Here is a 23396-nt window from a genome sequence, read left to right on the forward strand (position 1 = left end):
TTCTTATCTTATTCTTCCTCATTTGGCTCTTCCTCATCTTCCAACTTGTTCCTCTAGTACTCTCTTTTAGCCTTCAATCTAGTTCTTCTCCATCTCAGTTCATTCCTCTCCAGTTCTTACCTATCTAGTTCTTCCATTCTCTTTTTTCCTCTCTCTCTCCTCCTCTCAGTCTCCTTATGCTCTCAATTCTCCCCAAGTCTCTCAGGAATCCAGTTATAAACTCAAGCAATAGCAATCCTCTCGAAGAGCAAGGTCACCAGGCTTGAACTCTTACGGCTTTATGAAGTCAGGTAAGAATTTTCCTCAGACAGTGACCACCAGACTTTCTTTTACAACCCAAAAGGGGAGTAGTAAAGGAGGAGGTCAGTAGAGAGCTAATGATCAGTTAATATATCAAGAAGGGTATGTATGTGCTCAGTCTACATTCCTAGAGGTGGTTAGGTAAGAAATTAGGAGTCTGTTAGTAAGGCTGTAAGGAAGGAGGGTCTCACCCTAAAGTGCACAAGAAATAAAGCTATCCTCCTGACTTAGGAGACAGGTGTTGTTTCTTTTGGCCTTGGATGCTTGATAGATATTTTAGATAAATACACTGTTAGGAGGTCTTGGAAGCACACATAGCACTACAAGAAAATCACTGTAGGAACCAGCTAATATGTATACAAAAGCTAAAACATCACCAAGACTTCTTAAGCCATGGCTTGACCTTTGGAGAAGTCCTTGACTTTTCCAAGTAGTAGCTTTTGTGATAGCAGCTGAATTCCAGGACATTTTCCTGCAGCTTGCAGCAGTTTGCTTCCCAAGTACTGGGGTTATGGGCATGTACCGCCACCCGAGGCCTTATTACCATCCGCTCTTCTTTGGTAATACCAGAGTAGTCTTTTGGATTAGACATTTCCAGAACAGAAGGCAGAACTGGGTTTTGAATATTTCTTGAGATAGGGTCCAATGTAGTTCAGGCAGGCCTCAAATTTTGTAGCTGAGAGGAATTGACCTTGAACTTCTGACTCTCCTGCTTCCTTCCTGTTGCTGGGATTGCAGGTATACCACCATGCACTGTTTGAGTAGTTTTCTGATGTCTATTAGGACTAGGTTTTGAAGACAAGTATAATTTTTTTCACATTTATATTCAGACTGTAGTAAATCGTCAAAGAATTGAATTGAACAATATAGTAATGACTGATTCATCAATTGGCTGATCTTTTGTTTTTTCAAGGCCCAGGCTGGCCTCAAATTCTGGACAGTCCACCTGCCTCTCCCTTCCCAGTGTTAGATCACAGGTGGGTGGCCAGGCGCCACCATACCCCCTCTTTGTAACAGCCCTGGAATAGCAAATCTTTTATCAGATGAAGAAATGTTTAGTGTCTGAAGTTTTCTCTGAGCGTGTTGACCGGTGGTTGCAGTTAGAGGCTATGAGAGAGACCCCTGGAAAGGACTTTTTTAGCCCTTTGTTTTGGAAGGTCAGGCACAGAGGCATTGAAGGTCACTTTGAGGGTGTGGAGCACTTAAGCTTAGCTTGGCTGGAGACCACAGAACTGGCCTGCAGAATGTGCTTTCTACTCTGGCTTGCAGCTGCTAACCCCCCTTGGGGCAGAAAGGGCTGCACCGTGCTCAGAGTCTCCCTGTTCTCTTGGCTCATTGGCTCCCTGTTTGTTTGTGACTGGGTCAAACTGTGTAGCTTTGGCCTGGAACTGATAGAGATAGCAGCCTTTGCCTTCCCAAGTGCTAGGATTCATAGTGTCTGCCACTATGCTGGGCTCCTGGGGTGATTTTGAATTCCTGATCCTCCCTGCCTCCACTTCTCTGGATCACTGGCATTTGGCACTACACCTGACTCAAAGGCATGGTTTTTCCTGTGTCTCTGTGTTATCACCAGCCATTCCTGATTAGGTATCCAGACAAAGTCAGCCTGATAAAGGGAAACTACTACTAAGTGACTGAAGAACTCTGACTTCCTGTAACCCGCTGGTGCCTAGTGTCCTAGTGTTTTCTAGACCTTGGGAACCACTTTGCAGTCACACAGCCCCCGCTTTTGTTTCTGTTTGAGTGAAGTCATTGGGATTGTAATCTAGTTCTCTAAGCTTGTCACAACAGTCCAGCATGGCCCCTTGGCTGAGGATGAAGGCTTTACCTTGCATTTAACCCTCCATGAGCTTTGACGCCACAGGAAACAGTGAATCAGTTAACATTTAACCCTGTCTGGCATAAACATTCTCGTTAGTGAGCCCTCACCAAGTGAGGACAGGAAGGCGGAGAATCTGGTTAGCTCCAAACAGATGTGGCCGAACACAAAATCCCACCAATCCCTGAGCTTGCCCCAAGATCAGACCACAAAATGCATACCTGAATAGACCATTATAACTTCAGGAATTTTAAAAACCTTGATGATCAAATATATGTTGTTCAATCCTGTTGTCCATAAACCTTGTTCTTGATTTATCCCCATCTGTTATTTTTCACTGTCATGGCAAAAATCATCATATAAAAATCTATCCTAATCCAAAATATTTTGAAGGCCTCCTGTTGCCTTGTTAATGTAGGGAACATTAAACAAACCATCCTGGAAATCTGGTGTTGCCTCCTTAGTCTACAGAAGGAGATGCAGAGATAACCAGAGGGCTCAGTGGAACTAGTTGCCTTATTGGCGCTGCTTTAGTTGGTTTATACCTTAACCAAGATGGTGATAAAGTCACATGGTATGCCCTCTCTTTAGCCTTAGTGATGACAGCTGCTGGCCACAAGGTTGCTTCCATCCTGATGAGGTCATCAGTCAAGATGGCAGCAGGCCAAGGTATTGCTATTTACTCCATGGTGAGCCCATCAGGGACCCAGCTTTTTTTTTTTTTTTTTTTAAACATCTATTTTCCTAAACAAGAGTTGAATCCAAGTTTCATACAAGCATGCTGTAGCAAATTAAGATTACCTATATATGTATGTATGTATATGTATATACATACATATATATATTTAACGGCCATTTCTGTTAAAAAGTTTGAAGCTAACTTTGTTGCAGATTTTACAGATCTTTTAAACCATACTGAGTGAATTACAAATCCTGGGATACAGGAGTTTATACTTTAGCAAAAGTTTTTAGAGATATTGGGAGTGTATTCAGAGAGTTAAACAACATACTTTGTCGTTTGTAGAGCTAGTAAACAAAACTGAGAAACAGTCTGTGAGACAGGCTGCAGCAGCCCTACTGGGAATAGTCTACTTCTTAGCTGTTTTGAGCACATAGTGTGTTTTCCTGCGTTTTTCTGTTTTGCTCTCCTTCTCCCTGTCACAGAATCAGGTGGCCAGACTGACTCAGGACGGAGACTTCAGAGGAAACAAGCATGCTTGGGTCTGGAGAGGGAGGGCCACATGAGCTCCAGAGTCAGCCTTTTTAATAAAGTAGAACAGCATGTGGCAGTTTTTAATATTATCCACATCCAAAGACATTTGAATCCCTATAAATTGAATTTAATGATCAGGTAGAGACTAGGTCGGGGAGCAGAGAAGGCTCAGAGATGAGATATTTGGAGATCATTTGCTTGTGTGTGGCAGAAGTTGTGAAAATCTGGAAATTGAGTGTGCCGTTTTATCCATTGCAGTAAGACAGCAAAGCTCTAATAGAATCTGAGTCCAAGGAGGGAAAGAGAATAGAGGAGACAAGTGAGGAGTCAGGGGTCTGGTTCTGAATGGGAAGAGCTTGTGGTTAGGGACAGGAGCAAGCTGAGAGAAGAGACGACATCCTTCAGAAGCGGAGTGAGGAGGAGGTGGGAGAGGCTTAGGGGAAGGGTCACAAATAGGAACTCTGCCAGACTGGGGATTCCAATATTGTAGAGCGCCAGGAGGGCGTAGAGAAGCTGCCTGATAACCTGCACAACTTCCTGGAGTAAGGCTTCAGGAGCCAAGAGACAGCAGATTCCAGCAAGCTGATGAGAAGGCGGAGACAGAGCAGGCAGCTCCTAGTGTGAGGCAAGGAGAGACAAATGCTTAGCCGTGGTGTAATCTGAAGGTCTCTGGGTCAGTCCTGGGTTTCAGCCTCCAATACAACTGATGGTGCAGAGAAACTACTAAACTAGACTGCTCCATGGGTAGAAAGGTTTATTGGGGGTCAAATTGCTAAGCCATTGGGTAGAGGGGCAGAGAGAAGAGCAAATTGTGGGAAAGCAAGTAGTTGTATGTCAGCAGGTGGAGATCTGAGCTAATACAGGGCATTGGGATTGACTGGGACTAGGTGCCCTTGCTAGAGACCGTTGACCTCTGGGGGACGCTTAAGGGAGGTTCTTGGAGGACTAAGGGTGGTCCCTAACAGCTAGGAACCCAGTTTAGGGTGATCAGCCTTTCTGGTAAACAGAAACCTGCCCAAGGGCTTGTTTACTAGATAACAATCCTTCTGTTTACCCAGCCAAAACCTTGTATAAACTGACATGACCACTCCTTGGTGTGGTTAAGAACGGGAGTTTTATTTTACGTAAGAGGGAACAGCCAGAGGCTTCTGGAAGAATCCAGAGCAGAGGGAAAGAGAAGTATGAACATGGCTAGGGCTATCTGTGAGAGAGCATAGCAGGGAGTAGAGGGTAGAGAAAACACAGTGAGAGGAACGGGCAGAGTAGAAAGAGAGCATAGTGAGAACAGCAGGGTTACAGAGAATGAGTAGCTGAGGGGAGGGAGGGAAGCCTGTGAGCTGGAGAGAGTTTGGGGTGTGAGAGGAGATGAGAAGGGTTAGGGTGCTAGCATGGTCTTTGAAATGTGTACCAGGTAGTTTCAGAGGTTCAGTCCATTGTCATCATGGCAGGACATGGGAGCATGTAGGCAGACATGGTGCTGGAGAAGGAGCTGAGCCTACATCTTGACCCCCAGGCAACAGGAAGCGAACTATGACACTAGGTACAGCTTGAGCATGGGAGACCTCAAAGCCCACTCCCACAGTGACACTTCCACCAACAAGGCCACACTTCCTAATAGTGTCACTCCCTTTGGGGGCCATCTTCCTTCAAACCACCACACTTTTTCTGCCTCCATGTGCATCCCCATGCATATTTGCATACAGACAGACATACACATAAATTAAAACAAACCTAGCTTGTTACAAGCAACAGAGACCTCCCTTCTCTCATCTCATGGGCTCATGGCTCCTGTGCTTACTTAGCTCTGGCTCAGCAAGAGGGTGTTGGTCACATCTGCTTGGTGTTGAATGTAGGATGTTCTAATTGTTAAGTGTCAAAGTACAAACAGGACAAAAGGCAGAGGTGCCTAATTAACATATCAGAGCAGACCTGGCCTCCAGGTTCTCCCAGCATCCCTCAGTCCCTACCTGTTACAGGGTATGACTGGCATACCCCACCCTCTACCTTGAACTCTGCAGCCCAGGAGCTGGGCTGTCGTTCCCCAGAGGCTCTTCCCTATATAATTCAAACATCTTGGTTCTGCCTCTTTTAGTACCTTTCGCCTCCTGGCTGCTGTACCTGGATCCTCTCTTCCTCTTCTCCCTACCCTATCCCTCCCCCCCTTTCCTCTCATAGCCCAGCTGAGTCTGGTCATGATCACTCTGGACTCTCCCAGATGTGTGTCTGACTGTGGCTATGTTCTTCCTTTTAGCTATAATAAACTTAATCCTCCACCATACCTAGAAGCAGTCCTGTCCTTTCCTTTCCTCTTTATTTCTTTTTTTCATTCACTGACTAGGTTACATATTTACAATTACAGATTGATGGTGTACAGTGCAGATGGAAAAGAGGGCGGGACTTCTGAATTGACAGCTGCTTCCTCTGGCCATCTGGTCTTTTTGATGGAAATGAAGAAATCACAGTTGTCAGTGTAAACTCTGAGGGCTCTGCAGATTCAGGGCCTCTCTCTTTCTGTCTCTCTGTCTCTGTCTCTGTCTCTGTCTCTGTCTCTGTCTCTCTCTCTCTCTCTCTCTCTGTGTGTGTTCTATGTGTGCTTGCGGTATGAGTGTAGTATATGCATATCTGTACATACATGCCTGTGGAAGGTGGGGTCCATTCGGGTGTCTTCCTCAACTGCTGTCCTCACATTTCAGATGAGTCTCTCGGGGAAACGGGAGCACACTGACACAGCCAGGCTGGTGGAGCCCCAGGGACTCTTCTGTTTTCACTTCCGCAGAGCTGGGATTGCAGAGATGTACCCCAGCTCAGCTTTTCACGCTAGTGCTGGTGCTGTGAACTCAACTCATGCATTTCACCCACTGAGCCAACGTTTGAACATTTTCTTTTAAGAATTATTTCTAGAGCTGGGCATGGTGACGACTTCCTGTAACCCTAATACTTGAGAATCTGCAACAGAAGAATTGCTATGAGTTCAAGACCACTGAGGGTTACCAAGTAAGAACCAGACTAGCCTTAGTCACATATCACAACACCCTGTTGGTGCTGTTCTGTGGTTAGTAAGCTGCGGTGTGACACGCCTCAGAACTGGAGAGCCGAGCACACTAGCATCTGGACCACAAAGTAACATTTAGAATGATGCAAATACGTAAGAGTAGAGTTTGGAGGCCAGAATTTTTATTATTTTTATTAGTGTATTTGTGCCCACACACATGTGGAAGTTAGAAGACGACTTTCAGGAGTTGGTTTCTCATCCAGATTGTTGAGCAAGTATCCCCCATTTCCCCCAGCCATCTTTCTGGCTTTTCTCTTGCCCCCTAAGATGAGCTGTTTCACTGTGTAGCCCTGGCTGTCCTAGAAGTCACTGTGTAGAACAGGCTGGCCTTGAACTCAGAGAACACCAGTAGTGTGGGCCACCACACCCAATCTGTGTTTATTTATGTATGTATTTACTTATTTATTTTAAGGTTGGGTCTCACTATATAACCTGTTGTATTTTTTGGGCAGGGAATGTAGGTTAGTTGATAAGAGCTTGCCAAACACACAAGACCCTAGGTTCAGTCCTAGCATAAACTGGGCACCTGTAATCCCAACACTAGGAAGGTAGAGGCAAAAATATCAGAAATTCAAGGCCGTCCTTCCGTACTCCCATACATAGCAAGTGTAGCAACATAGGCTACCTGAGACCAAGGCTTAAAAAACCACAAAGCCGGGCTGGGGTGGCATACACCTTTAATCCCAGCACTCAAGAGGCAGAGGCAGGCGGATCTTTGTGAGTTCGAGGCCAGCCTGGTCTACAGAGTGAGTTCCAGGACAGCCAGGGCTACACAGAGAAACCCTGTCTTAGAACGAATAAACAAACAAACCAGAAACAAAACCAAAACCTAACAGTAAAAAGAAAGAAGAAAGCAGGACATTCATCATAATCAGGAAACTGAACCATTTTAAGTGGCTGTCAAAGCTTCATAGCTCTAAAAATCTGCTATTAGAGGGCCGACAAGGTGGCTCACTCAGTAGGTGGAAGCACTTGCCGAGCTAGCCTAGTGACCCGAGTTCCATCTCCAGGACCCGTGTAAGGAGCAAAGGAGAGGACTGTAGCCAGAGTTGTACCTGCTGTGGCATGCCCCATAATAATTTTAGAAATAGGTGCTGCCCTCCATTAGTCCCAGCACTCAGGAGGCAGAGCAGAGCTCTTTTAGTTTGAGGCCAGCCTGGTTACTGACTGCCTTCAGACAAATGAAGGCTACATAGTGAGACCCTGTCTCAAAAAACAAGGAAAAAAAAACCACAAACCATTTGTGGAGCTGGAGCTGGCCCAGTGATAAAGAGCATTTCCTGCTCTTGCAAAGGACCCAAGTTCAGATTCCTAGCACACACACAATAGCTCACAATGGCCTATAACTTCAGTTCTAGGGGATCCAGTGCCCTCTCCTGCCTCCATCGGGCACTGCATTCTCATGGTGCACATACATGCAGATACTCAGTCATATATACAAAAAATAAAGATCCTTTTTCTTTGCGTGTGTGTGTGTGTGTGTGTGTGTGTGTGTGTGTGTGTGAAGAGCACACCTAGATATCTGAGAAGGTGAGACACCTCAGAAGTAGAGTCTCACCTTCTACATGTTGGTCATGGGAATTGAACTCCGGTTGTCAGGTTTATCAGAAACTGTCTTTGTCTGCTGGGCCATCTCATAGGCTATACAGATAGTCTGTTGTTGGTGTTGTGGGGAGGAAAAACAAAAAAGGAAGAAGACACTAAAAATAGGACCAGTGTTCACTGTTTGCTGGCCAAATGTCTGTTAGCTGATAGCCCAAGATAGCCACTGCCCTGAGCGTGCTGTCTCTTGCCTGGTGGGGCTTTTAACAGCGCTTGTGCTTCTCACAGCCATCTGCATCATCCTGGTGCACCTGCTGATCCGGTACCGACTGCACTTCCTGCCTGAGAGTGTGGCTGTTGTTTCTCTAGGTAAGTGATACTGGCAGTCCATTCCAGAACACCACACCATACGCAACAGCGCCATTTCTCCTGGGGCCACCTTGGTGCCGGGTCTGTAAGGATGTGTGACTCTCCCAATTCCTGCCATCCTTTTCACGGCTCGTCACAGGGCCTTAGAGTCCATTTTACTCTGTGTGTGTGTGTGTGTGTGTGTGTGTGTGTGTGTGTGTGTGTGTGTTTGTGTGGTGGGGATCTAAGAAGGGTGCTGACCCAGAGGCTCTTTGTGTAGCCCACTGCTTCTCACCATGGCAGTGTCCAGCTCCACTTAAGTTGGTGGCTAGCATCTAGCTTACAAAGTCACTGTCGCAGTTAGAAGGGCCCTGGCTTTACAGCTGGCAAATGACTCCTGTAGCACCAGAGCCTTCCTCCCTCCCTCCCTCCCTCCCTCCCTTTTTAGGGCATTTCAGTAAAGGGTTAAAAAGCTACCTCAGGGAATTGACAGTTTCCTGGATAGTTTTTACCATTTATTAAGAATAAATATTGGGGAGCTGGAGAGATGGCTCTGCAGTTAAGAGCACAGGCTTCTCTTCCAAAGCGTCCAGGTTCAGTTTCCAGTACCCACTTGGCAGCTCACAGCTGTCTGTTGTTCCAATTCTAGGAGACCTGATGCCCTCTTCTGGCCGCTTTGGGCACTGCACACATGCATACATGAGGACAAACCACCCATTCTCATAATTTAAAAAAAAAAAAAAAAAAAAGTAAATATTGGCCAGGTGCACATCTTTAATCCTAGCACTCAGGAGGCAGAGGCAGGCAGGTCTATATGAGTTCGAGGCCAGCCTGGTCTATGTATCAAGTTCCAGGACAGTCAGGGCTAAATAGGGCTACCCTGTCTGGCAGGGAAAAAAAGAAGAAAAATTGGCTGCTTTTACAGAGGGCCTGGATTCAGTTCCCAGCACCCACAGTGTAGCTCACAACCATCTGTAACTCTAGTTCTAGAGAATCTGATATCCTTAGGCAACAGACATGCTTGTAGTGCACAGATACACATGAGGTAAAACAGCCACACATAAAAAAATTTTTTAAATGAATCTTTTTAAAACAAAATAAGGGTTAGGGATTTAACTCGGTAGTAGAGTGCTTTCCTAGCAAGCATGAGGCTCTGGATTCGGTCCTCAGCTCTGGAAAGAAAAAAAATTAATAAAAAATAATTAAAAATTAGAGGCAGGAAAGGTTGCTCAGTGGTTAAGAGCACTTGCTGCTTTTCCAGAGGACATAGTTGAATTCAGAACCAGCTGTGGCTTCAGAGGGTCCAATACCTACTTGTGAGCATGTGCGCACGCACATGTATAGACAGACTGAAATGTGGGTGATTGTGGTTCCCTGACACCAGCACTGGCCCTCGGCCTCTCAACAAGAGCCCTTTGCCACTTGTCTCTTGGAAATAGAACCTTATCTTATACTTGGATTTTGTTGCCGGGGACCAAACTCAGGGCCCTACAGGTGCTAGGCAGGTAGTTGTTCTCCCACTGAGCTATATTCCCACCACCTTTGGTTTTTCGAGACAGTTTCTCTGGGTAACCCTGGCTGTCCTGGAACTCCCTCTGTAGTCCAGGCTGGCCTTGAACTCAGAGGTCCACCTGCCTAAGCCTCCCAAGTGCTGAGATTAAAGGTGTGCGCCATCACCCAGCAGAATTCTCATTCTGATGAGACATCTTTCTGTGGGGTCCAAGAAGAAAGGGGTGCTCGGATAGTTTTGGTCTTGGCTGTCATGATATTACATGTTTCTTTGATGTGACTGGTTGAGAGGGGTAAGACAATTGGGCCAAATGGAAATATGCCAGGGTGGTGGGGTTTGGAAAACTTTTTCCTTCCTGGTAGAATCTAGAGAAGTTAGCCTCCCCTTCCTTTGATGCTGCAGTTGAATATACGATGCCTGGAGCACTCTAGTCATCTTGCAAGTACATGGCTGAAAGACAAAGGTAGGTACTGAGTATGGCCAAGGGGACCGACAGGAAGGCGGGAGTCTTGGTTTATTGTTGTTTTCTTGAACTGACGGCTGGCAAGGTGGTTGGGGGTGGGTGGGTAAAAGTGCTTGCTGCCAAGCCTTCAGCCTGAGTTTGATCCCCAGCTTCCACATGGGGTGGAAGGTAAAAACTGACTTCTTCAAGTTGTTCTCTAAGCTCTACATACTATAGCATGGATGACCCCCCCACCATAAAATGAATTAATTTTTTTTCTTTTTTTTTTAATGTAAACAGTCCCTTTATTTTTTTTAATTAATTAATTTTTTTAATTACATTCATGATATTCATTAATTATACTCATTAGTTACATTTGTGGTATTCATCAATTACATTTGCAGTATTCGTTCAATAATTATATTTATGATATTCATTAATTACATTAATTGTATTGATTTATTACATTCATGATATTATGTCCTGATACTACTGTCCATTTGTGGGTTTTTTCCAGCACAACAAAACAAAGATTCTGTACTTAGTGAATCATTGCTCTATATTCCTTTCATGAATTAAATTTTAAATGACTTGAAATGGAAAGAACACCTTTCTCCAGCTGGAGTTGGTGTCACAGTGCTGAGATGGCCACTTGAAGAATGTCTGACCCTTGTGCCAAGAACAGCTCCACATGAGGCTGAAAGGAAGCGAGCCTGTCCCTTAGGTACATGTGGCCTGCAGCGGCTTAGCGTGCGTATTGGCCTTCTTTCTGTGTTGAGGTTAAGAGGAGCTCCGTCCACTTAAAACACTTCCCCTTCCACTTGACTGTGAATGAGAGCCTGGCTGTCTTTTCACTCTCTAGAAACAATCCCAATTGTACGTTCCTTGTTCACAGCTTCCTGGATAGCTGTGTTTGGGGGCATTACTCACAGGAGCAGAAATGACTCAAAGACAGCCTAATCACCAAAGCCCACCCCAGCATAGGGGACAGCTCACGGAGGGGAGACCTGGGGTTGGCCTTCCGGCAGCTCAGCAAATAGAGCTGGCATTTCCAGGCCACTCCCTCAGCTGATCTCTGCTCCTTCCAGACAGCTCACAGCTGCTGAGACAGGGAAGGGCGATGGCCCCTGGTAGAAGGCCACATATCCAAGAGTATATATGGGCAGCATATATGGACTTGATGGTTTGGTTCTGTCTGGTTTTTTTTCCTTGTTTGTTTTTTAAATCAATTTTCTTTCTATTTTTTTATTTTATTTTATATTTTATTTTTATATATTTTATTTTGTTTTGTTTTGCCTGCATGTAATGTCTGTGTGAGGGTGTCAGATCTTGGAGTTACAGACAGTTATAAGCTGTCATGTGGGTGCTGGGATTTGAACGTGAGTCCTCTGGAAGAGCAGCTAGTGTTCTTAACCACTGATCCATATCTCCAGTCCATCTGTTTGTTTTTCAAGACAGGATCTCATTATGTAGCCCTGGCTGTCCTGGAACTCACTATGTAGACCAGGCTGGCCTCAAACTCATAGAGATCCATCTGCCTCTGCCTCCTGAGTGCTAGGATAAAAGGTGTATGTCGCTATGGCCAGTGTGTTTTTTAAAAATAAAAGGACACAAAATTGAATAACATTGCAGAAAATAAAGGAAAAAAAAATCAGAGGTAGAAGGATCAGGAGTTCAAGGCTCTCCTTAGCTACACAGTTTGAGGCCAGTCTCTGAACTGGCCTCTGTTCACCTCAGGCTGCCCTCCATTATAACCCACATACAACAGTTGTGTGTGTGCCCTTGCCGTTGTGCTTACGTGGAGGTCAGAGGACAACTTTTGGGAGTCAGTTCTCTTTGTGGCATGTGGGTCCTGGGTTAGAACTCACGTCATCAGGTTTAGTGGTCAATGCCTTCACCAACTGAGCCACCCCACCCGCAGCCCCCATTTTTAATGGTAAGAATAAGTAGTGTAGGGCACACCTGGCCTATAACGCTCTGCTGTCTTTCATTGAAGCTGGGTGCCCACCACACCAGGCAGAGCAGTGACAAGTAGGTTTTTCTTCTCCCCACGTATCTTAGATTTTGCCATGGTGTGTTCATTTGAGATATAAGTGGGAAATTCACAGTGATTTACACCACTTCATGGTAATTCCTCCTTTTATTCTCAGACACAGACCTGCTGAACTCTAGGGCAGCCTGCCCCAGTGGGTACCACCCAGTCTAGAGTACTGCCCAGTCCAGCCAAGTATCCTTGTGTTGTGTTTCTATTGAGCTTTGCTTTTCCCTTCCAGGTATTCTCATGGGAGCAGTTATAAAAATTATAGAGTTTAAAAAGCTGGCAAACTGGAAGGTAGGTTTGACATAATCACAGCTTTTGATTGTCTTTGTGTGTGTGTGTATGCATGAGCACATGTATGGAGACCAGAGTCAACAGTCTTAGGTGTCACATGTTCCTGGTGCTGTCCACCTGGTTTTTTTGAGAAAGGTCTCTCACTGGCCTAGAACTCATTATGTAGGTCAGACTGGTAAGCCATGGAACCCAGGAATCATCATGTCTCTGCCTCCCTGGTGCTGGGATTCCGAGTATGCATCTATCTTCTTGTTTTATTGCCAGGGACAGATCTCTCCTCTGTCTCCTGAGTGCTGAGATTAAAGGAGTTGCCACCACACTTGGCTTGGTTTGTTTTTTTTTTTTTGAAACAGAGTCTCTCTGTACCCAGGCTTGCTTGGAATTGTCAATCCTCCTGCCTCAGCCTCCCAAGTAACTGGGACTACATGTGAATGCCATGGACCCTGCTGGGTGGTCATTCATTTAATTTGGTGCTGAGGATGGAACTCAGGGCCTTGAGCATGCTAAGCTGGGCTTTATCCCTGAGCTGCACCCCTACAGCCTACATAGATTGGATGCAAATGAAGTCAGGGGCTGCTCAAGGGGCCGAGCCCAGGGCTGAAGCCTGGGCTGCAGACTAAGGTGCTTGTGAATACTTAGGGTTTGAAAAGACCTAAGTGGGGGTATAGGTGGAGAGATGACTGTGATTAATAGTGCTTGCTCTATTGTGAGGACTGGATCCCAGTGTCTGTGCTGGGCAGGCAGTTCACAAACATCCACTTACTCTCCAGAGACCTAACCCCTTCTTCTGGTCTATATACACACACGCACGCACGCATTCACTTATGCATTTACTTTCTTGAAATTTATGTTTTGTTTGCATGTATATCTGTATTACATGTGTGCCTGGTACCCACAGAAGCCAGAAGAGCATCAGATCTCTGGAACTGGAGTAACAGATTGTTGTTAGCCTCCATGTGGGTGCTGAAAGTCAAACCTGGCTCCTCAAGAGCAATCAGTGCTCTTAACCGCTGATATATCTCTCTAGCCCCAGGAAAAATCTTTAAAAAAAAAGAAGAAAAAAAATTAAGAAAACAAAATTTAATTTTCTTGTGTTTTTCTTGTTGTTGTTGTTTATTTGTTTGTTTTTGTGACAGAGTCCTGGCTGTCTTGAATCTAGCTGTTTACCAGGCTGACCTTGAATTCACAGGAAATCCTCCTGCCTCTGCCTCCCAAGTGCTGAGATCAAAGGAGTGTGTCACCATGCCTGACAAGAAAGCAAAATTTTGAAGGGAAAAAAACAACCCAAGTTTCCTGGTCTGTGGGTGGTGGTGTTAGATCCAACCATAATCACCTTAGACCAGTCTTGGGACACGGCCAAAAGGTTCATGGGACCTTCCCGTGGGGTCCTCCCGTTTGTCCTTTTCTGACTTGCAGGAGGCTCGCTTAGCTCAGTGAATCTAAGGCCTAGACTTCAACCCCACCACCGAGAAATCATGAAGCAAAGCAAACACACTGTCTGTGGCCTGGGCCCTTGTCATCGGCTTCTGATCTCTCCTCACTTCCATTCTTAGCCTGACCGAAGACCCTGTTTCCAAGTTAGGTCACAGTCTGAACTTCCTGGTGGACTGCATTGGGGGAGGGGGACACTAACCCCACTGCAAATGCTCACCTCCAAAGCATCCTTGACTTGGAGCAGTCAGCCGCCTGTAGCTAGTTTTCCTGCCTGGCCCACAATCAGGACAAATCTCTATCACCTGCCAGTCCCACAGCCTCAGACCCGACCAAGTAAACACAGAGACTTATATTGGTTACAAACTGTATGGCCATGGCAGGCTTCTTGCTAACTGTTCTTACAACTTAAATTAATCCATTTCCATTAATCTATACCTTGCCACATGGCTCGTGGCTTACCGGCATCTTCACAAGCTGTTTCTCATCATGGCGGCTGGCAGTGTCTCTCTGCTCAGCCTTCCACTTCCCAGCTTTATTCTCCTCCTTGCCCCGCTTATACTTCCTGCCTAGCCAACGGCCAATCAGTGTTTTATTGATTAATTAGCAACACATTTGCCATACATCCCACAGCAGCCGCCCTGTGACAGGGTTCTGGAAGTCAGACTGGCCCTGTGCTGTCTGTCAGATGCAGTCGGGATGTAGTCTCTGCCTGGTGTGTCACCAGACACTGCTTCAGCATCGTACGTTCCTGCCAGGCTGGGCCCTGAGCACAGGATTGCTCAGCTCTCCGCTGACTGATAGCGAGGTCTCATGGGTGTGCGTGTTCACTTTCACAGGAGGAAGAAATGTTTCGCCCCAACATGTTTTTCCTTCTCTTGCTGCCACCTATCATCTTTGAGTCCGGCTATTCACTGCACAAGGTAAGGGTCACCTGGGGCAGTGCTTAGGTGGCATGGCTACTCCTGCTCTGTAGGGACCTTCAACAGCAGTGGCCCATTTTCCTGACCCTGCACAGTTGTCCCGAACTTCTGGGCGGGCTTTTGTTTGTTTGTTTTGAGATAAGATCTCATTGTGTGGCCCTGGTTGGCCTGGACCTCACTGTGTCTCTGCTTCCTGGGTGCTAGGATTAAAAGTGTGTACCACCACACCTAGCCACAGAAATGCCTTAACCGTTAAGCCATTTCTCCCCCAACCCTACCCCAGAGGACACTCTTGAAGTAAACCTTGACCCTAGAAACAAGGAGCAGAATTCTTGGTCATTGAAACCCTTGGTGGTGACTCCTGGGGGGAGTGTGAGGTTCTAGTAGCTTCATTTCCTTCATCATGTGGAAATGTGGAAACTCTCCATGCTGCTGGAACTCAAATATTTTCTCTCTTTTATGGTTTGGGTTCTTTTGAGATAGGGTTTCACATAGCCCAGGCTGGCCTGGAACTTTCTATGTGCCTGAGAATGACCTTGAACTTCTGATCCTCCTGCTTACACCTCCTAGGTGCTAGGGTTACAGCAGGTGTCCCAGCACCTGTTGTATTCGGTGCTGGAGTTAAACCCAAGGTTTCATGCATGGCAGGCAAGCTCTCTACCAATTTAGCCCCGCCGCAGTGAGATCTCTGCCTGTCTATTTGATGATGCTAATACCACATAAAGGACTTCCTGACTGACTGAAACTAAGAGTGGTCACTCCTAGGTATGGCTAAGGTTTTTAGTGTAAATATGAGGGAGAGAACAGCCAGAGGCATCTAGAAAGGTCCAGACTGAACATGGCTAGCAGAATAGACAGGGTCATGAGAGGAGAGAAGGGGGGGGGGGGGACGCAAGCGGACCAAGAGAGATCCAAGAGCAGAGCCAAGAGCACCTGTGGCCTATAGTTCTATAGTTCTATAGGAAAGATGCTCAGGGGCTGGAGAGGTTTAGTGTAGGGGACTGGGTGAGAAGTTCTGAGAGGAGCCTGGACTCTGTAACAGGTATTTGTGATGCTGAAGAGCCTGGCATCCAGCTTCCGCTTTGATGTGATAATAGGCACTCAGCCATTTGTCCCGTTTCTTTGGGACGTAACACTGGCCATTGTTCTGATCTTTGAGCTTAGGTGCCTTTTCAAATGCACCTTTTAATTGAGTAGAAAACTGTGATAGTGTGGATTTTAGATTGAGACCAAACGTGGACCAGGGTTGATTCTTTCCACACCTGTGTATTGAGCATCGTCCATATGACCAATGCCATTGCTCCTACTGAGCCTTCAGCCTTGTGAGGAAGGCAGGTGTCAGTCAGCTGTTACATAAGTGAGTGCTAGAACGCAGCTGCCATTGAAAGAGCTCGCTGGGGGACAGGACCAAGGAAGACAACTCTGCAGGAGGCTTAGCAGAAGGCATAGCAAGCAGGATCAGGGCACACCCCTGTGACTAGGGCCCAGGCAACAAGGCAGCAGGCTGACATATGAAGACACAGGCCTTCCCAGGGTCAGCTAGGGTTGGGGCTCACCTGCATCCCAAGTGCAAGTGGGAATCAAGGCAGAGGCAGCACCATCAGGCTGAGCCTGGGCAGAGGTCACTCCGGAAGCAGTAGACGGTAGAGGTAAAGGGACTGGGGACAGGTGAGACTGGTTAGCTCTTGCCTTGGGTCAGGGTGAGGGACCTGTGAGACAGGAAAGCAGGGAGATGGTGGCAGGGATTCCAGCTAGTAGTGCAGGGCAGAGAAGGGTGTCCTGGCCTTTGTGTGAGGGTCCAGCCTTGGAGAAGGTACAGTTGGGGGAAGGCTATTTGGGCTTCCCTGACTCACCAGTTGGCCTCTTGTCCCTCTGCTCCCCCCTCCTAGGGGAACTTCTTTCAGAACATCGGCTCCATCACCCTCTTTGCTGTCTTTGGAACGGCGATCTCTGCTTTTGTAGTAGGTGGAGGAATTTACTTTCTGGGTCAGGTAAGAAAAGCACCCCTGATGACCTTGAAGATCTTCTATTGGAGGGTAGTACAGGGTGGGGCAGGAGCTGCCTGGTAGTGTGTGCCCTCCTAGGAGGGTGTCCCCGCTCCTGCATGTGACTAGGGTATCTAGAATTGAGGGGACTGCAATCACCCCGATGCTTGATTTTACTTGCAAACTGGTCTCTTCCGTTGGGATGCCTTGAAGCAGAGTGGTGTGCAGTACTGCAGCTTAGAGCAGGGCTAGTTGTGTTCTCAGGACAGCTGCCGTCCAGGGAAGGCTGTTCCTGGATGGAGATTTACGTTTAAACCAGAGCTGTTCCCGTGATGTTCCCTACCATTGTCAGCCCTTTGATGAGGCCCGTGCTCTGGGCTCTGGGTTTCACATCAGTTTACTTCAACTAGAATGAAAGCCTCAGAAGATAGCGCTCAGACCTCCCTGGTGCATGCTGTGCACCTCCATTCTTGGGTCATTTGCAGAGAGCTCAGCAGCCCAGGGCTGGGAACACACCAGGCTGAGCCCAGGGCTGGGAACACACCAGGCTGAGCCCAGGGCTGGGAACACACCAGGCTGAGCCCAGGGCTGGGAACACACCAGGCTGAGCCCAGGGCTGGGAACACACCAGGCTGAGGGTGTGGATTTCTGTTCCTGTGGCTGCTGTTTCTCTTGGTAGCCACAGCCATTCCTGCTGATGTTGTTACCTTCATGGCTGCCTCACAGCCAAGATCAAGTCTGCCCTGTAGCTCTCCTAGATGCTCGCCTTCACTGTGTTCCCTCAGGGTGAAGGGGAGCCACCTTTAGAGCAGAGGACCACAGCTGCCAGGCTGGAAGAAAGAGAATTGTGCCCTCGCTCGGGTCTAAATGCCCATGCATGCTCACAGCAGCCCTTGGGGATTTTCCTTATTTCCATGGGGACTGAAGATGATGTCCTTATTAGCTGATAAGAAAGCACTGATGGACATTTTAATCTTCTTGGCTGTTCTCCAGGGAATTTTTTTGTGTTTGTCTTTGTGTTTGTATGTTTTATTTTACAGGCTGATGTAATCTCTAAACTCAACATGACAGACAGGTAAATCTTTCACACTGTAATTTTCTCATTGACTGCTGTCCAGGCCTGGGACATTCTCTGCATGTGGCTTCCTGGGTATGGTCCTTTCCTCTCCCTCTGCCTGGCTTGCTGGTATTTCCAGTATAGAATCTATTCTGAATTAATTGTCTCTGAAATGAATCAGAATGATATTGAGACTTTTGAAGACCCCTGGTCACAACATTGCTGATTGAAATGATTGATTTCGTTTAAGCTTTGGAGGGAATGACTGGCCAGTTAACTACCCGCCTGTATCCTAGTCACAAAGTATACTCTCTGTCCTTTCGTTAGGAATTATCTTTGGAGCTGGGGATGTATGTATGACACAGTGGCGGAGCCCTCGCCTGTCATTTATGAGGCCCTGGGTTCAATCATCAACACTGTAAAAGCAAACAAACGAAAACCTCAGTTTTCTTTATAGCCATTATGGAAGGAGGTTGCCTTCTCATAAGTGTGGAATGGGAGAGAATGAGGTGAGGACTCTGACCTTAGAATTCCCACCAAGACCAGGGGAAGCAGGCAGGACCCGGCCCTGGGATGGACATCTTCTCAATGCGAAGTCATTCCAGTAGACACTGCAGTGACCTTCTGCTCTGGAAGCTCTTAGAATCTTATTAATTCACTCAGGGAGCAGGACCTTGGGCAGCTATTTCAGAAGGCACCAGGTCTAGAGTCCCAAAAGGAACCTAGCCTAGTGCAGCCAAGAAGTCTGTATTGTGGGCTGCTCTGTGTCCCTGTGCCCACTCTCAACACCTGTCTTGTGGCCGGGTGGAAGCTGAGGAAGAGGGCCAAGTCCTCAGTTCTAGATCATTCCTGTGAACTGACAATGTCGGACCAGAGCCTCAGAACCTGTTCATGGAAATGGGCCACTGATAATAGGCTTGATCCACAGTGCCCATCCTTCACCCTTCCCAGGCAGGAATATTAGAGCTTTTGTTGTTAAAAAACAAAACAAAACAAAACAAAACAAACGTATTCCTTATTTGTGTCAAGGTCTTATTCTGTAGCCCAGGTTGCTCTGGAACTCTATATAACCCAGGCTGGCCCCCAAACTTGAGGCAATCCTCATGCCTCTGCCTTCCAAGTGTTGGGATTACAGATGTGTGAGCAGCCCAGAAAGTCTGATATATAGACAAGCAGCCCAAGTCACCTTCCTTCCTACAGGAGCCTGAAGTACAAGAGAACCAGGACCTGGTGTTTTCTAGGTGTGCTGCAAGGGAAAGGCAATGCTCGGAGCACTCTTGACATGAAGGAAGGGGTGGGGTTCTGCCTGCTTTGGGGAGTATTTGTGAAGAAGCACGGTGTTGATCATCATTGTCTGGAATGGAGTTCAAGCCAGGAGTTGGACATTTGGGTGCAGAGGCAAAAGCAATACCCATGGCTGAGTGGGTAGAACTCCAGCCAGCCTCACCTGTGCAGATGCACCCTTCTGTTGGAGGCTCTGTCCATTGGCTGGGGACTGTTGTTACAGACAGCAGAGCCTTAGCAGAGGGAAGCTGCCAGGGTAATGGTGGCCACAGGCGAGCATTGCTGTCTGCAAGGGGCAGCATTGCTCAGCTCCTCCTAATCGCCATGTGGACACATGGGCTGCAGTTACTAGATGTTTAAAAAGGTTTTCTTATGCTGGAGGTGGAGCCCAGAACCTCATGTGCTTGGCAGATGCTACATGTATGTGCTGCTGCTCTGCTTTAAAAAAAACCTCTGGCTGGACATGGTGGTACACACCTTTAATCCCAGCATTCCAGAGGCAGAGGCAGGTGGATCTCTCTGAGTTCGAGGATAGCCTGGTCAGAGAGAGTTCCAGGACAGCCTGAGCTACACAGAGAAATGCTGTCTTGTGGGGAGGAGAGAGGAATAACAAGACCAATAAATAAATGATAGATAGATAGGTAGGTAGATAGATAGATAGATAGATAGATAGATCTTCTTAGCCAAAAGGCTGAGAAGTCAGTCTCTCTCTCTCTCTCTCTCTCTCTCTTCCTTCCTCTTCCTCTCCCCACCCTACCCCACATCGCACATACACACAGAGTATGGATTTTTTTTTAAAGATTTATTTATTTATTTATTATGTATACAGCATATATGACTGTAGGCCAGAAGAGGGCACCAGATCTCATTACAGATGGTTGTGAGCCACCATGTCGTTGCTGGGAATTGAACTCAGGGCCTCTGGAAGAGCAGGCAGTGCTCTTAACCTCTGAGCCATCTCTCCAGCCCCCAGAGTATGGATTTTAAAAGGCCAAGTTATAGGTGTTTATTGAGAGTTTTTTAATTTTGTTTCGGGTTTGTTTTTTTTTTTTTAAATGTGGTTTTGGTTGTTGTTGATACAGTATGTCATGCAGCCCAGGCTGGCCTTGAACCTGATGTGTAGCTAAGGATGACCTTGAATTTCTGATCCTCCTGCTTCCACCTTTCAAGTGCTGGGGTTATAAATGTGTATGTACCACCATACCTTGCTTCAATTTTGCTGTTTGCTCTTTGAGATAGGGTCTCTCTCTGTAGCCCTGGCTGACCTGGAAATCACTTTATACTGCAGGCTGGCCTTGAACTGGAACTTATGGGAGAGGGCCACCTGCCTCTGTCTCTGCTTCTGTCTAGCATTAATGGTGTGCCACGCCCAGCCCATTGCTCCAGTGTTTGAGTGTTGACAACATCATTTCCTCACAGACCCACAGGCTGCCTGTCTCTCTTCTGCTCTTCAGAGAACACAGCCGTGACTGGTCCTCTGGGCCTGGCCTCAGCTAGTTCTGCTGGCGAGGGTTTGCCCTGAGTAGGCTGTAGCGCCTCACCACTTGTCCCTGCTCCTCCCTGAGTCCCACCCTGTCTGTCTTTTCACGTTTTGTTGGCATCATTAACTTTGAGGGAAAGAATAAAGAAACATGGTTTTAGCTTGAGCCAGTTGCTTGAAGTCCTTCAAGGACTGGGTCCTGGCAGTGGATGTGGAACCAGGCCCAGGCCTCTTGAGGCCTCAGGGGGCTCGTGGCCAGAAGGACCCCTGACAGCTGGTTTCTCGGCAGGCACCAGTGTGATGTGCTGGCTTTTCTCCACAAGGCATGTCCTCAGTTTTGTCTTCTGAAGGGTATGACTAAACATCCAGACCCTGTGTAGTGAGCGCCTGCAGCTCCTCTCCACCTGCAGCTCCAGCATCGGTGCTGGCTTTCCCTCTGTCCATCCCTCTCCAGGCATGCCTGTGGCCCCTGATCCCAGACTTCTAGTTAAGAGGCTGCAGTGGCTGTAACAAAGTGCCTTGGCCAGGCTTCTCCCTGTGCACCTGCAACTCAGTCTGAACAGAGTTCACAACAAAGAACGTTGTTGGCTCACAGGACTAAAGTGTCTCAAGCGTGATGGCCTAGCTCAGCACCCTCCAGGACACTCTCCCCTCAGAGGTCTCAAACCAGCACTCCCCTCGCTGGTGTCCACTTCACTTGTTTACCTCCCATGGAGCATAGAACACTCCAGGCACTCCTCACTAAGGGTCAGTCTGATCCCAGTAACCTGGTAAAGCTGGTCCAACCTTGTGCACTGTGCCCACTCCTGTAGCCCCTTGGCACATAAGGATAGAAAGTCAGGGGACAGCTCCCAGAGGCTGTGGGTTCTGGGCAGTGAGACCAGAGACTGTGTCTAATGCCCTCCATGCAGAGCACAGCCCACTGTGGCCTCCTGTGACACAGTTGAGCTGTTCATCTTCCTTGATGTTACTGTGGGTGATGAGGGTGAAGAGGAGGTGGAGAGTCTGAGTCTGGTTCTGGTGGCAGTGCAGGGCCTCAGGACCTTGGGCCCCTGGCTGCTGGGTGGGGCTGCCTTCCCTCATTCCTCTTCCCTACCTTCTGTCTGTGGCTCTGGCTTGTGCTCAGCACAGACCCTGAGAACACAGTCAAGTGAAAACTGCATCCACCCTGGGACCTTAGAGAGGGGTAACAGACAGCTTGCATTCATGTGCTCACTTTGAGGAAGGCAGAGTCTAGGAACAGGTCTGGTAGGTGGATATCCTGTGGGGTCTCGTTCTCTCCTGGACGCCTCAGACTCTTGCACCTATCACTCCGGGAACTGCCACCTTATAGACTGATAACTGGGGGAGTGACTGGCCTGCTTCATACGCTTCCTCCCACCAGTAGTACTTCTGAAGGGCTACTCGGTGTCACCAGTCAGATGACTCCAATACGCCGCCTCCTGTGGTCTCAGTTCTACGCACTGGGTTTCCTTCCTACTGCACCTGACATTTTCTTATGTCTTTGGTTTCCTGAGACAGTCTCAGAGCTCAGACTGGCCTAGAACTTGATGTGTAGCTGAAGGTGACCTTGAACTCCTCATCCCTTCACCTACACCTCTCAAGTGCTGGGGTTACAGGTGTGTACCCCTACACCTGGTTCGTGATGCTTGGGATCAAACTGAGGGCTTCCAGCATGTGTAGCAGGCACTCCAGCCCAGCTCCCATTACACCTCCTAAGTTGACCTGGGTCCTGCTTACTGCTATACCTGCCCTCCAGGCCAGGGGCACTAGCTCTGAGCTAGACAGTCAGTGGTGAAGGGCTTGGAGCCTGAGCCCATGTACTAGGGAGATGCTCGCTGGTGAGCCGCAGGGCCCGAAAACCTGATAGCAGGTGACCTGTATTGGTGGCAGTAGATCTTATGATCAAGTGCTGCCTGTGAGACCTGAGGGCCCAGCTTCCAGTCAGCAGCCCAGGCTTGGATATTCTGGTGGCTGCTGGCTTTTGGCACCTTCTTGGATGCTGCAAATCTGAGTGGAGGCTGGTGTTGGTCACAATGAACACAGTTGACCTGCTGGCAGAGCAGAGGTTAAAGACAACAGTTTATAGGATTTTCTGGCTGAGAAAGCTGAGCAGTGTGTGCTAAGGTAAGCAGTCTTCTGGACAGCGTTGGCCAGAACAGAGTGCAGCACTGCTCCTAGGATGCAGGCACTCTGAGCACTGCATCTAGGCCTCTGCGCTCCTGTGCTAGGCAGGGGTCAGTGGGAAAGCATGCCCTCTCTCTTGGCCCTTCAGCTGCCATCTCGGCCTCACAGCCAAAGGGCATCTGTGTGGACCCAGCACCATGCATTACAGAATCTGCCCTTGCTTCTCTCCTTGCAGTTTTGCATTTGGCTCCCTGATATCTGCGGTTGACCCAGTAGCCACTATCGCAATTTTCAATGCACTGCACGTGGACCCTGTGCTCAACATGCTGGTGTTTGGAGAAAGCATTCTCAACGATGCAGTCTCCATTGTCCTAACCAAGTAAGTAGGAGAGAGTGGAAGATCCCGACACCACACCGATGCCAGTACAGAGGTTGGTCCCGTATAATCAGCTCTCTACTGCCTCTGCATCTTGCCACTCTGACAAGGGTCTGTGCCACAGGACTATGTCACAGCCATGCTGTTGCAGGGAGTTGTGTCTGTGTTTCTCAGC

At 47.7% G+C, this 23396-nt stretch overlaps 1 protein-coding gene across 3 annotated transcripts in view; it reads left to right on the top strand.

The window, feature by feature from the left end:
- The window catches only part of Slc9a8 (solute carrier family 9 member A8), a 46644-nt gene that overhangs the window by 4604 nt on the left and 18644 nt on the right, over positions 1 to 23396 (top strand). For all 3 annotated transcript variants that reach the window (XM_059261942.1, XM_059261943.1, XM_059261945.1), the window contains exons 3-8: positions 8215 to 8295; positions 12500 to 12558; positions 14829 to 14912; positions 16802 to 16903; positions 17938 to 17972; positions 23081 to 23224. In XM_059261942.1, the coding sequence (XP_059117925.1) occupies positions 8215 to 8295; positions 12500 to 12558; positions 14829 to 14912; positions 16802 to 16903; positions 17938 to 17972; positions 23081 to 23224 (505 nt within the window). The remainder of the gene's footprint in view (positions 1 to 8214; positions 8296 to 12499; positions 12559 to 14828; positions 14913 to 16801; positions 16904 to 17937; positions 17973 to 23080; positions 23225 to 23396) is intronic.

Source organism: Peromyscus eremicus, chromosome 4 (genome assembly GCF_949786415.1).
Source record: "Peromyscus eremicus chromosome 4, PerEre_H2_v1, whole genome shotgun sequence".
In the NCBI taxonomy this organism is placed as follows: Eukaryota; Metazoa; Chordata; class Mammalia; order Rodentia; family Cricetidae; genus Peromyscus; species Peromyscus eremicus.